This window comes from Diorhabda sublineata, chromosome 7 (genome assembly GCF_026230105.1).
Source record: "Diorhabda sublineata isolate icDioSubl1.1 chromosome 7, icDioSubl1.1, whole genome shotgun sequence".
Taxonomy (NCBI): Eukaryota; Metazoa; Arthropoda; class Insecta; order Coleoptera; family Chrysomelidae; genus Diorhabda; species Diorhabda sublineata.
In genome coordinates this window covers 33,140,805-33,155,457 of record NC_079480.1, presented here as the reverse complement: position 1 = coordinate 33,155,457, position 14,653 = coordinate 33,140,805, and the positions used below count along the sequence as shown (strand labels likewise).

The 14,653-nt window shown below is 32.3% G+C and overlaps 1 protein-coding gene across 2 annotated transcripts in view; it reads left to right on the top strand.

The window, feature by feature from the left end:
* Positions 1-14,653, top strand: part of LOC130446327 (probable G-protein coupled receptor Mth-like 1) — a 147,716-nt gene that overhangs the window by 48,771 nt on the left and 84,292 nt on the right. For both annotated transcript variants that reach the window (XM_056782512.1, XM_056782514.1), the window contains exon 3: positions 10,456-10,534. In XM_056782512.1, coding sequence (XP_056638490.1) covers positions 10,456-10,534 — 79 coding nt within the window. The remainder of the gene's footprint in view (positions 1-10,455; positions 10,535-14,653) is intronic.

Sequence of the window (14,653 nt, the reverse complement as noted above, 5' to 3'; positions counted from 1 at the left end):
CATATATTGACTGAAGAATTATGCATGCATAAACTATCCCCGCGTTGGGTGCTGTGTTTGTTCACTTCAAACCAAAAGCGTATTCGAGTGAACACTTTCCGGGCTGCATTAACGCAGCTGAAGCAAAATGCAGATAAGATACATATAGACTAAGATAATAGAAGGAAGACATAGAAAAGAAGTAGATAAGAAACTGGAAAAACAAGCAGCATTCAGAAAAAGAAGACGAGCAATAGATGTTCATACTAAGAAATATAACAGTAAATTGTTATGGTGGGTCAACACGATACAGACTTTTGTTCGTACAGATATCTGTACAGACTATGAAGTCGGAGTAAAAAATTTTATCCAAACATTTGGATAGAATGTCTGTAAAGACTTTTTATTACTTCAGACTCTCATTTTTCCAAAGTTTCAGTGTTCTAAAAATTTCCGGTATCAGTGGAAACAGTTGTGACTAAATATGGATAAAATTTTATTGAGAAGAAGACGTCCGTTATTATTATTAAACGCAGCTTGCATTATTGTTGAAGAAGAAGAAAATGGTGTAAAAAGTGGTTATTGGTTAAAGTGGTCGTGATTTTTCGTTCGTTTGAAAATACAATTTAAGTTTCTTAGCTACGATAAATACGCATACTCCGACTTTTGGATCGCACCGACAGTACGTCTGTACTGTCTAGTTTGCACAGACAAAGTTCCATAGAATTGTATGGAAGTCTATATCGTGTATACCCACCATTACGAGAATGGAGAACCATTACACTTCAACTTCAATCCTTAAGACCTACTAGTATCCACAGAGCAAATACAAAGGCAATGCAGATCCGAGAACAATTAACAGAGTATTTCATGTCACAGGCAAGCAAAACAAGAAATGTCGGGATGTTTTTTTGGAGACAAATCTGTACCCCTTTATCAAGAAAATATACCGTAATAAAAACCTAGTTACTCACCAGTTGTGTTCAATTCTATAGCTATGCTTCTCCATGCAGCAGCAATAAAATCGCGATCCCTGTGCTTTGGGTGTTTAGTATCGCTTGCACTAATGCAATCCATTTTCTCCGTGCAACTGTCACGACTGATTGATTCTGTTACATCGGCTGAGTCGCAATAAGTCTTGGCAAGTCTAGACGCGTTGGGACTTGACGGGACGCGAATGAACTAGACTGGCTTGGTGGGAAATGGGCCTTAACGTTCATAGACATGCATTCGACTAGGTGTGGAAGACATTAAACAAAATAGAAATACAAAAAAAAATATTAACCAACACAAAGAGCGTTTATAAAAGAGAAAATTTGATAAACATGGGAACAGTCTAACCTCACTTTTGTTCATACTAACAATGGATGAAACAACAACGGACGAACATAGAATACCTCCAAAATCACAGAAAGATGGGAGCACTAACAAATATTTGTCAAGAATGATAATAAACTAGGGAAGAAGGGAGATAAGTAGATGTGAACATTATAGAGAAATATCACTCCGGGATGTCGTAAACAAAGTTTTAGCTAGAGTAGTAAGACAACTCACACAGTCGAGCGATGAGTGATAAATTTAAGGGTGAAAAGGGATTAAAACAAGAAGATCCAATATCGAACAATAATACCACCGACAGTTATATGATTATATCGGAGAGGAAAATGTTGAAGGTTGATAAAAGAAATAATAAAACAATGATAATAAACGAGAGAAATGGAAAAAAAGATCAGACGATGAACAAATAGAACTAGTCATATAATTATTTTGTTGTGGGAAGTTTTATTGGTGGTAAAATTAAGTATAGAATAGTTAAATCAAGTGAATAGCTTTTAATTCACCTTCAATGTCTGAAGACGATAACTTGGTTATCGAAACGCGTGTCAGACAGTGTAATTGTGAGTATTAGTGTAGTGGTATTAGTGTTCAGTAAGAGAATCTTAAACTAGTTTGGATATTCAACAAGTATTGAACAAGGTATATTAACAAATCGAATATGGAAAGAAAAAAGAGCAGGTATGGGAAACGATGTCAACAGACAATAAAGCAAATGATGATACTGGCATAGGACAGGAAAAGATGGAGGTAAATGGACGCTCTAGAGAGAGAAAATTAGAAATATGTATAATTTTAGTTATATTTTGATCTTCACCACCCAGTTTCCTGTGTATTCTGCAGTGTATGTTCGACCTTTACACTTTTTACTTGCACTTAACATATACACTACATTATTCACGTCCGTATGTTTTCGTTTGACGAATTTATACTAGACAAATATCATTTTATAATATCAATTTATTGTTTTCGATATTTGAATATCATTTGTAGCAATTATTTCTCTTTAGAAATATATTCTTCTCTATATAAATGCACATAACTAGAAAAAAAAAACAAAAATATCTTCTCCGATTAGATGCAATTAATTTTTACTTTATATCTAATATTCAAGTTAATAAATTAAGATTCAGACACTTAATATTTATGTTGTACTATAAACATAGTACTTCCTGCATACGGGTTATATAAAATTCAATAAAGAAAAATGCAAATAAATGAGTTATTTGCAATACGAGGGGCTTGGTTTTTCCTTAAGTTCAGTTAATTACAATATAACGACTAGAGAAACAGGAATTGGCATGAAAAATGACGTTTCAATAAATTGAAGCATATCTTTAGTCTATATATAAATGAAAAATAACTAAACAGTGCAAACAACCCACATCGGAATCACACAGACAAAAAATAATTATAGATAAACGCTAGCTAGTATCATCTGAGAACAATGAACGTAGACGACAATGTGGTGGAAACAAGTGGAAAAAGAAGGAGAAGAAAACAAACAAGAAAGGAAGGATCGATAAGGATTATAAAAAGAAACTATACGTAAGGAATCTAAGTATACTAGAAACCAAGAAAAAATACTCGGAAATATAATATCCACATGAAAAAGTTGGACTTAAAGAGGAAGAACCGAAACAGAACGAAAACATAGAAGAGGAAATAGAAAACTAGGATCTTGTGGAGCAAAGTGATGAAGAAATCTTAGAACAGATTGAAAATATGAATAACCATAATAATGTAGGAGAGAACGGGAATACGGCGAAAAGGATGTACAGAGAAGAAGATTTCAGATTGGCGGTTCTGTGGAATAGAGGAAAAAAAAGGTTTTTATTAACACAAATAAGACAATCCTGGAATATGAATTAGTGAAAAGATCTTGCTGTGAAATTACCCCCTTTGAACTTATGTGAATTCCATATTAAGCCGATTTTTCCTATCAGAGTAAAAATTTGGTTTATAAAGTGAACTTGACAGATTGGTGGATGGTATATGAACAGATTCTTTTGTATACGTCTGTACTTTACCCTAAAATTAAAACTACATCCAGTAGCGAATGAATCTCATAAATAAAAATATGACTCTGCTTCTCCCTCTTTTAAGGGCGCATTGAGATGATCTCAGCACACTTGTATTAAACGGGACATTAATTTTGTTTCGAAAATGTTTTATTGAAGACTGTGCGTCACAAGCTTATAGTTTAAAACCAAATAGATAGTTCGAAGCAAGCGTTTTGTTACTAAATATATAGCAGAAACTCTAAGGCCCTCCGCACACGTGTCGAATCATTTGCAATTCGAGTTATCAATGGGAGTCGCGCGCGATTTTGTCTGTGTTTCACAATGTGACTCCTTACACGGGCCAACTGCAAGTCGTCAACTCAAATCCAGTCAAATCCAGACTCCCGGTCGCCTAAAATCTCAGTCGCGTAGTTGCGTGCCGTACAATAGAAGACCACGGGTGTGGAATATTTCTTTTGTTGAAGAGGTGGAGAAGCATGAAGTGTTGTACAACCACCACCTTCCTGGTTATTCAAAAAAAGATGTGATGGTACAGATTCTTTCATTCTTCAAAGCTTTCTTTTGTCGTCCTCTAGAATGCTACAAACTTTGCATTTGTTTCTTTCAGTTCTTCGGAAGCAACAAACAACCCGCGGTTCAAGTTTTTTTGAATATACGGATGACACCGATATTTCCTTCTTCCTTCTCTACGTTACCGTCTGTACTGATAGTAATCTATCATTTCTTCCTCAGACTCACTATTGCTAGAATGCATTTTCAAAAACTAGTACTACATAAAGTAAAATTATAATAATATAATTTCACTCGCCCGGGCTCAGTTGCCAAGAAGTTGCAATCAGGTCGCACAACTCCGATTGCGCGTTGCGCAGTCAAGTTGCAAGCTCAAATTGCAAATGAGTCGACCCGTGTGCGTAAGGCCTAATAGGTACTTCATACAAGTTACCAACAGATTGTTTTGAAACTTGTCTAAAATTTGTGTATATCGATGTTTATATTAATACAATATTCACTTATAATTGTTTCATTCTTATTCCCATCAACTTTATGATAAAAAATTTGGTAATTATCTAAAAATCATCCCCCACCTCCTATATACTTGGGGTTGTGGGGGGTAATAAAGAAAAGTGTACTGAACACAAAAAAAGTTATTCCAACCGTCGGTCATCCGTTGTTAAAAACATAGAGGGGGATATAGAATAAAAATTTGACATTTTCGGAATTACGAGTATTAAAAAATTATATAAATTTTATTTGAAAAGATAAAACCAAAAAATACGGCTAAATAGTGAAAATAATATGTGAAAAATATATAAAATAAATTCAGTGGAATAATGAACAATTATAATTGTTAATTGACGTAAAAATATATATGAAAATTCAATAACTATTTTTTTATGGTAAAATAGGGTAAAAAAAGGATCAAGGGGTGTGGCGGGGAGGTAATTACCTCCCTCTAACACCCCCCACAAACCCAAGTCGGTGGGGGATGGGGAATGAACTTTATATAATTACCAAAAATGTTTACCAGGTTTTCCCATTTTCCAATTGACATTTTATTTTATAAATATCTCATTTGAAGCCTGAAAATTATAAAATTTGACATTTATTTTTATTCATCAATTTATCAAATACAGGGATGGTACTGAAGCAATTCGATTGCAATTTTTTTTCTTTAGTTTACTCAGGTCTTTATCAACGTTTAAGTTGTAATGTGTAATAAATTTTTAGCCTTGATAAAGATCAAATGAAAAGTCGAAATTTTGGGATTTTAAAAAAGTCTTGGACAGTAACACCATTCGAAACTACATACTAGGAAGGATAATAAAATCAACGAGGAAACAATACAATTTTAGTTAAAAAGAAAGTTTTTCGCCATTTAAAAGAAATATTCACGTGGTATTGATAAAAAATTTATCACTTAGTCATCGTTTAATATTACGAATTAATTTCCAGTCACGTTCTATCTTAATACGTGATGAAGTAAATGCTTTCAGTCACATAAACTAATGTTATTCATGAGATTTCTAAAAACTTTTTATTATACTACACTACATATGCAATTACAGTCGACTCTCGTTAATTCAAACCTGCGATAATTCAAACTTCTACTCTACAAAGTCTATTAGCTGCCTAGAGTCAGAATTAGTCAAAGCTCATTACTGTACAGGACGAAAAAATTGCACAATCATTTGCCAGTTGATAGCCTTTTACTTATTTGTGTGTTTTTTTGTAGTTATTGACAAGCTATTGTCTACAAATTATAAACAATAGTACATTTCCGCTGAAATGCCGCTCTCTATATTTAATATTAACTCTAAGGTATGTCTACGCTCTAAAAATTTCCAGAAACCAGGGGCGGATTGTGGTGCAAAAAAGGAATATTCCGGAGCTCCAATTAGTAGTAACAATATGAACTAAGGTGTCGTAATCAAAGAATATAATTTGATAAAAAAGTCATAAATTTGAAATTAGGAGATATTGATAATTTCATTCAACCTTAAATAAATATTTGTCACGTCGTGACCTCCTCTATCTGTGTCATAGTTAATGACAGAAAAATCTACTATCTTGACATAAATAGTTTTATCACTCAATTACAAATGAATGTAACTTTTGAACAACGATCAAATTTTTTGTAATTATCCTTCCTTGACTGTATTTGTAGCAATAGGAAAATAGAAAAATTGGCAATATACAGGGTGTGTAATTAAAAGTAATGGCGCATACAGTTATGTTGAATAAAGCTGAGATCAAATGTAGACGTCAACTTTGTTATTTTAAATAGCACCTAATAATTTTGAATTTATCTTTTGGAACACTACATTAAATTTTGGTAGAAATTTGCGTACAATGTCCAATACCAAAAATAATATAAATTCGAGATACTTATTTTATAAAATCTTAGTCTACAAGCGCTTGCCAGTTAACTCAATTTTTCTCAACTCAATGGTATTTCATATAGGGTGTTTTAAACTTTCCCGCCAACATGTAGCATCCAAATCATTTATACGTTGCTTACTAAATAGAACACTCTGTATTTTATTACGTTTTTTGCCGTAATTATTAATTTAAATCATTAAAAACGTTGGACTAGGTATCTACTCCTTAACATTTATTGAGTTCGGTGATCGGGTGTTAGAGAATTAAAAGCAATTTAGTACCTCAGCATCATATCTTCGATCCGTAATTGTGCTGATCTTAGACCGACTAGACGAAGCAAATAAAATGATCTCAGAACTATCTATAGATTACCAAAAAGTAGGCGCAAATATAAACATTGCCAAGACCCAATTTATGACAGATTTACTCTGCAGTCGTAACCTAATGTTAGAAGGAAAAAAAATCCATGGGACATGGGATCCAAATGGAAAGAAACAATCGAAATAAACAGAAGGACAGTACTGACTTGAGTTGCATTTTACGAGCTGATATGGTGTTTGACTTATGGCTCGGAATCACTAACGTACATACAAAAAACTGTAAATAAAATAAGAATAACTCAACGAGCTATGGAGAGGAGTAACATTACTAGATAAAATTCGAAACGAAGTGCTGCGTAAAAGAACAAAAGTTATGGATGGAATTGAAAATCACAAATTTAAAATGTAAGTGGGCTGGATATGTCGCAAGATTGTCCGATAATAGATGGGCAAAGAGAATATTAGAACGGTTTCCTAAAGGATGAGGTATACAGGAAAAGGGGCGAGATGGACCGACGATCGAAAAGGATATCTTCCAACTGAATCCAAGATGATCAAGAGCAAGCAAAATGGTTTATAATTAATCAATGTGAACTAGACTTTTTTCAACATTTTGAAAAAACAAATAGAAATATCTCGAAAATTTTTTTCTAAAACATAAAAATATTTCATACGGAAGGAGTGTAGAGTAATAAATCAATCCATCTCCTGGCCACCATAGCCGTAGTCACATTTACGAACAATTTATAATTTTATTTTATTAAACCTTAACAAACTAATCCAACATTTATTTTCTAAAAAAATTATTGCATCAACTATGTTTACTTATAGACTAAAACAATTTCTTTGGGGTATTTTAAGAAAGGAATGATATTGACAGGTAAATATTTCACGCCCTTTATAGTATATACCTATACCAGACAGGTTAATTAGAAAACGAAAGCAATAATAATAATAAAGGTCTTCTTACTTTTGGGGAGATTCAGAGGTTGGTGTGAAAGTATTAAAATAGAGAGAGAAATAATGATATCCTTCAATTTTGGAAAGAAAAGGATGGCCATTCGGATGTGATCTAGGTAACCGCTAATATTCCAAATTTAGGACGTCCTTTATTGTAGATGGCCGGAATTACTTTGAAAAAACTTTCATTTAACATTAACAGAAATCGAAATATTAGGAATTTACTTTACTTCGCGGTCTATAGTAAAACAATAATTAAAATTGTGGAGATTGAATCAGGCACCCATAAATTTCTCACTTTCTATAATATATAATTCCGTTGGTTAACGACTGGCTCTTATTAATTGCTCAAGATTTTACGATCAAAGCAGAAGTTCGTTAATTTATAATTTTATTACTTGTAAAATATTCTTAATATTGCCTTTTATAGGTACTAACACCGAAATTACAACTTATTTCATTACGAGTCGATAATTGAAGTTACGAACTTTCTAATACAACGTAACCAAGATGAGAACTTTTATGACTACCGAACCATAAAATTGAAAATGATTGTCGCGGAGAGAAAATGGTTTTTTTATGCCCCACTTCCTAACAGATACATCAAAACCTCTAACGGTATTCTTTTCATTTTTATTGTAAGATGTTATGACTTGTTAATGAGGAGAAGGAAAAAAAACACAGAGTATCAAATAGATATTAAAAAGTTTTTTTTTAATATGAAACTAATTTATTGTAAATCCTGCATAACAGCAAAATAGATTTAATAAAAGTACAGTATATAATCGATTTAATAAGTTTTTTTCTTCCTCCTACTCTAATAGTACAGTCAGTATCGGCACAAAGAAGTGATTTGTTGATTTTTGTAGCGGAAACTGCGGTTTGTCATTCTGAGTGGTTGGCGGCCCTGCTTGTGACAATCAGTGCTGTCATCTTGACTTAGTCTTATTCATTCGCTTGTATTTACATTTTAAAGTAGTAGTTCAAGAGTTTGTTTAAATTAGAACACGATAATCATAGATTTCGATCGGTCAGAGACGAGGTTTCGAAATATGTCGGACACAACTTTTTTAATATGATGAAACTAATTTATTGTAAATCCTGCATAACAGCAAAATAGATTTAATAAAAGTACAGTATATAATCGATTTAATAACTTTTTTACTTCCTCCTACTCTAATAGTATAGTCAGTATCGGCACAAAGAAGTGATTTGTTGATTTTTGTAGCGGAAACTGCGGTTTGTCATTCTGAGTGGTTGGCGGCCTTGCTTGTGACAATCAGTGCTGTCATCTTGACTTAGTTTTATTCATTCGCTTGTATTTACATTTTAAAGTAGTAGTTCAAGAGTTTGTTTAAATTAGAACACGATAATCATAGATTTCGATCGGTCAGAGACGAGGTTTCGAAATATGTCGGACACAACTTTTTTAATATGATGAAACTAATTTATTGTAAATCCTGCATAACAGCAAAATAGATTTAATAAAAGTACAGTATATAATCGATTTAATAACTTTTTTACTTCCTCCTACTCTAATAGTACAGTCAGTATCGGCACAAAGAAGTGATTTGTTGATTTTTGTAGCGGAAACTGCGGTTTGTCATTCTGAGTGGTTGGCGGCCCTGCTTGTGACAATCAGTGCTGTCATCTTGACTTAATCTTATTCATTCGCTTGTATTTACATTTTAAAGTAGTAGTTCAAGAGTTTGTTCAAATTTGAACACGATAATCATAGATTTCGATCGGTCAGAGACGAGGTTTCGAAATATGTCTGACACAACTTTTTTAATATGATGAAACTAATTTATTGTAAATCCTGCATAACAGCAAAATAGATTTAATAAAAGTACAGTATATAATCGATTTAATAACTTTTTTACTTCCTCCTACTCTATCAGTACAGTCAGTATCGGCACAAAGAAGTGATTTGTTGATTTTTGTAGCGGAAACTGCGGTTTGTCATTCTGAGTGGTTGGCGGCCTTGCTTGTGACAATCAGTGCTGTCATCTTGACTTAGTCTTATTCATTCGCTTGTATTTACATTTTAAAGTAGTAGTTCAAGAGTTTGTTCAAATTAGATCACGATAATCATAGATTTCGATCGGTCAGAGACGAGGTTTCGAAATATGTCGGACACAACTTTTTTAATATGATGAAACTAATTTATTGTAAATTCTGCATAACAGCAAAATAGATTTAATAAAAGTACAGTATATAATCGATTTAATAACTTTTTTACTTCCTCCTACTCTAATAGTATAGTCAGTATCGGCACAAAGAAGTGATTTGTTGATTTTTGTAGCGGAAACTGCGGTTTGTCATTCTGAGTGGTTGGCGGCCCTGCTTGTGACAATCAGTGCTGTCATCTTGACTTAATCTTACTTTATTCGCTTGTATTTACATTTTCAAGTAGTAGTTCAAGAGTTTGTTCAAATTAGAACACGATAATCATAGATTTCGATCGGTCAGAGACGAGGTTTCGAAATATGTCGGACACAACTTTCGACTGTCATAATCAGTCATTTCAATTGTCCCACTGCCAAGAGCTTTGTTTAATTCCTTTCCCGCAGCTTTTATTTCAGCATTTGTAGTTGCTGGAAAAGGGTTATAATCAGTGAACCAGTTTATATTTTGGATGTGGCGTGTAAGCTCCATCATCAAACTACCACTAGTCATTTTGTGATAGTCATGTTGAAGACACTGCTAAACGTAACTCATATTAATAATAGAACTGTCATAAGTTGTCTATGTTCTGCTCATTTTCATTTTAACGCTTAACCATAACGTTTTTTCTATTCAACACTTTTATTTCATCAAAAAAAAGTATCACAAAACTGCAAAATTGCATGCCCATGATTTTTAAACTTTTATTAATGTTTCAAAATAATAAATGATAGTAGATCTGTTTATATCATGCTGTTTTCAATCATTAATATAATTTTCTTTTATTCCAGCCGTTTCGATGCTGTTTCTTTTCTTGTCAGCATTCTTTTGGCTCAACACCATGTGCTTTAACATCTGGTGGACGTTTAGGTGAGTGAATTTTTATTTTGAAACTATAAATCGAGTTATCTAAAAAGTTCATGTAAAGATAATTATTTCGAGTGAAAGAGCAAATGAAGTTGTGATACGGACCACAAAAAAGTATTTTTTAAAATGGTGGCTTAAAACTTTCTCAAATTGGGTTTTCAGGTGCGCTACAATTCTTAATCCGTTGAGATAAATATGCCCCATATCGGGACTGGGATGTTTCAGGTAAACGAAAAAGTAGTCCGAGTGACGGATTCATTAAAATTCTTACCTGTAATTTATTACATAATCCACTTTGTAAAGTTGGAAACCCAGAATTTATAAATCCTTTGAGTTGCATTTAAACATTAGGGGTAGTTACTACACAATATACAATAGAGAAATGAATTTTTAAAATTTGTCACAGCCGTAATTTGTAAATAACATAATAATGCAAACTTGCAATTGGTCAAATTAGGTTAGGTTACTGAAATAAAATAAGAGAATACAATACAAAATGTATAAAATTACTAGTTGAAAGTCACTGAAATAGTACTTGTAGTTCATACAAAAAATTACCAATAAATTTAAATTAAAATTAAATTTTGTGAGGTTATGAACACGGAATACTTCGAGTCTTCGAGTCAGTCTGTATTGGTGGTATTATGGTATAATTCTCATGGGGTGCTGGAAGGGAATAATATTTTCAAACTGTCAATTGTCAATTTGAACAAAAAATCGATCTGTTTCAGGATTTTTTCACACAGTACATAATATCGCTGAAATTGAATAATAATCCTTTTTTAAATTTTCGTTTTCGGTACTTATCTGAATAGCCTCGTATAATATAAATTGGTTCACTTTCTTATTAGGATACTTATTATCAACTTAGTTCTCGAACCACACAAAAGATTTTTGCTAGTTTTGAAAATATACCGAATGTTTATACACAGGATGTCGTTTATATTTTCAGACAGTCGTAAAATTATTTTATTTCTATAGACAAACCGTGAAAATAACTTTTATTAGTTCAAATCGTGACTAGTATTATTATTATTATTCATCGAGTCAAAAATGTTATATTCCAATTAAAATTCATTGAAAACTATTTATATTATTTTAAGATATTATTAAATATATTTTAATTAGATTTGAGCGGATCCTTTGATGTTTATCGTTTCAATAAGATGATATTATTTTAATATCCAAGTTCAAATATGCATAAATTAATTTAGTGGTTGTCCTGATATTCATTAGCAACAAAATATAAATACACATAATATTTTTAATTACACAAAATTGATAAAATTATCATTTATGAACATATCAAGTTTTTTCTCATTCTTTTTCTAGCAATATTTTCAATTCCACTCAATCTATTTAGACTCTATAGTCTATTTTTATGACTAAGAGGGTAATAAAATGATGAAGCGTTTAGTAGACAGTTGAAATGTATTGTTTATTATATATTATACCCCCAGACTTTTCGTATACAATAACATTTGTATAAATATATATCGTTTGTACACTTCTTTGAAACCCTTCATAATTCAATCAAATAATAATTCTAGTTCAGACGATTCTTCAGTATTTGCTTTGAAATTTCGTTTTCCATAAAAAAAAACGAATGGGTGAGAAAAAGGGCTCAGTTCACGTGTCTGGTACCCTATTTAAACCAAACTCCCTTACATTTTACTCGTCTATTTACATTTTATAATTTAATATTAAGTTGTAGCAGTTAACGATGCATAATAATGATTTTTTTTCCAAGTACCATGTAGGACTACGATTAAGTGCATCTGTATAAATAACTCCTCATGGTACTCACCAGAACGAGTTGACTCAAAAGTCAAGAAACCACCTTTAACAAAGTTTTGATCTGTGCAGAAATATTTGGACAAAAAAAGATTTCCTCGGCCTAGCAGAACGTATTTATGAAGTCCCTACAGTATCTTTAAAGTTCTTCCGCGTCGTTTACAAAGTCATGTCTATATTTTTCGTAAGAATTGACAGTCAGTGGTTACTACACAGGCCCATGAGGAGGGTGGTCAAACCGTCATACTCGTGAAAAAAAGTATTTTTGTTGTTGCATACATAACTATTATTTTCAATATGACTAGTTTGTTAGACCTCACGAGAAACGTTGAACCAAAGACCCAAATCTTAATTCTTTGTCTTCCAGAACACTCGGTTAACTTAGTTTGTTCGATCTTATGCAAATTGACCACTTGACAGTGGTCACCATCTACAATACTCATCAGCAAGTAAAAAATTTCGTAGCTCACAATTTAGCAGAGAATCTGGTGGGAATCGCTGTCTTCAAAGGCTTTAATGAGGTCGTGTTTGCCAAACATTGATCTTTAATATCACTTTTACAAAAGTTTTGCCTCAAGGCTCAAGTATCAAAGTAGTTTACTAAATGCTAAAACATTCTAATACGATGATGTGGTAATTGATTACAAGATTACAACAAAAAGAAGATTTGGAAAGGAATGGTCGTGCGAAACGTCGATTTTTAAAATAAGAGAAAATATACAAAAAGTGGTTAAACCTGTTCGTTCAAATTAATCAATCGAGAGCTTAATAAAGAGCTCAAAAAATTGTTTGCAAATTAAGACCGAATTTGCAGCGAGGTTTTTGACTGATAAATAAAAACAAAACCGTGTGTCGATTTACATGAAATTTCGATCGATTTCGACACTTTGTCACAATTCTAGACCTCGTTAAAATCACGACAAAACAGATCGATGTCATTCTGTAACAATCCTTGCTAGCCAACACCAGTACATAAAATAATTGAATTATTGTGAGTTTAATTTTTTACTAGGTTCATGACACCTCCTATATTAGTATATTTATGATTTTATAATAAAATGGTAGATGAAAATTGTGATTCAAGTTTGGTAGAAACGAAATAAATATCAATTGAACAAACACCCTATATACGAGCACTATTATTAATTGTATCCATATTTCATAGTATTGAAGATAATTTTACGTACATATTTTAAATTATTTTACGAACCTACATATATCAAGATTGTAATTTCGACTTCTAAAAACAAATTTCGAATTTTATTGTCAACATTCGCAGCTGCATAATGAGAAATTTTTATTTTCTGCATTACTTAATATACATTTTGATTGATGATCTCCGCAAAAGTTCGAAAGATTATCCAAAGTAAAAGTCGGTTTATTACGAAAACAGATCGCCACAATAACAAAAAATCTAATGTAGATAAAATTTTTTTCAAGTATCTCTTTGTGTTTATTAATTTTACGAAATGTTTATAAATTATTAATGTCATCAATTAATTTAGCAGCGTTTTACAAAAAAGTGATTTCTTGAGCCATCTTAATCGTTATCTTTGTCTTCTCCCCTAAATCATCTGGGGGGTGCGCTACAACTCGTAACAATTCTCTTAATCCGTTGAAATAAGAATGCGCCAAATTGGAACGGGAATATTTTAGGTAAACGAAAAGGTAGTCCGAGTACATGACGCAACTTGTGACGGATCCATCAAGAGTAAGTAATACCTAATCCACTTTGTAAAGATGGATAATTCAAAAGTTAAATCCTAGTATTTCTAAATTCTTTAGGTTATGTTAAGTTAGGTTAACTTACCCTCATTTTTACTTTCTTTATTGCAGTTCCTCGTCCTAATCATTGTTTGTGTCTTCTTCCCTAAATCATCTGTGGGGTGCGCTACAACTAGTGACAATTCTTAATCCGTTGTGATAAGGTTGCGTCTATCAAAAGTATTAACTAATCCACTTTGTAAAGATGGAAAATCCAAAAATTAACACCTATGATTTCTAAATCATTAGATTAGGTTACCTAACTTGCAGTCATCTCTAAAGATGAGCTCAAACAATGTTTCTAACAGTGGAAGCACCGCTGGGACAAATGTATTCCGGTTATTTTTGGGTATCCCCTCGTAAATCGTCCGTTTCCGTGATAAAACCCTTTCACAATATTACACCATTGACGATTTAAAACCGGATAGTGTTGTCGAAAATAGTGAAAGTTCTGCCTAGCAGACAGATCAAAGAAATACCCGTCATTTAATTATATTTAATAGCATCGTTTAATAGCATTTAGAGTTCAAATAAATTCGAAGATGTCATTCCGAATGTTAATTC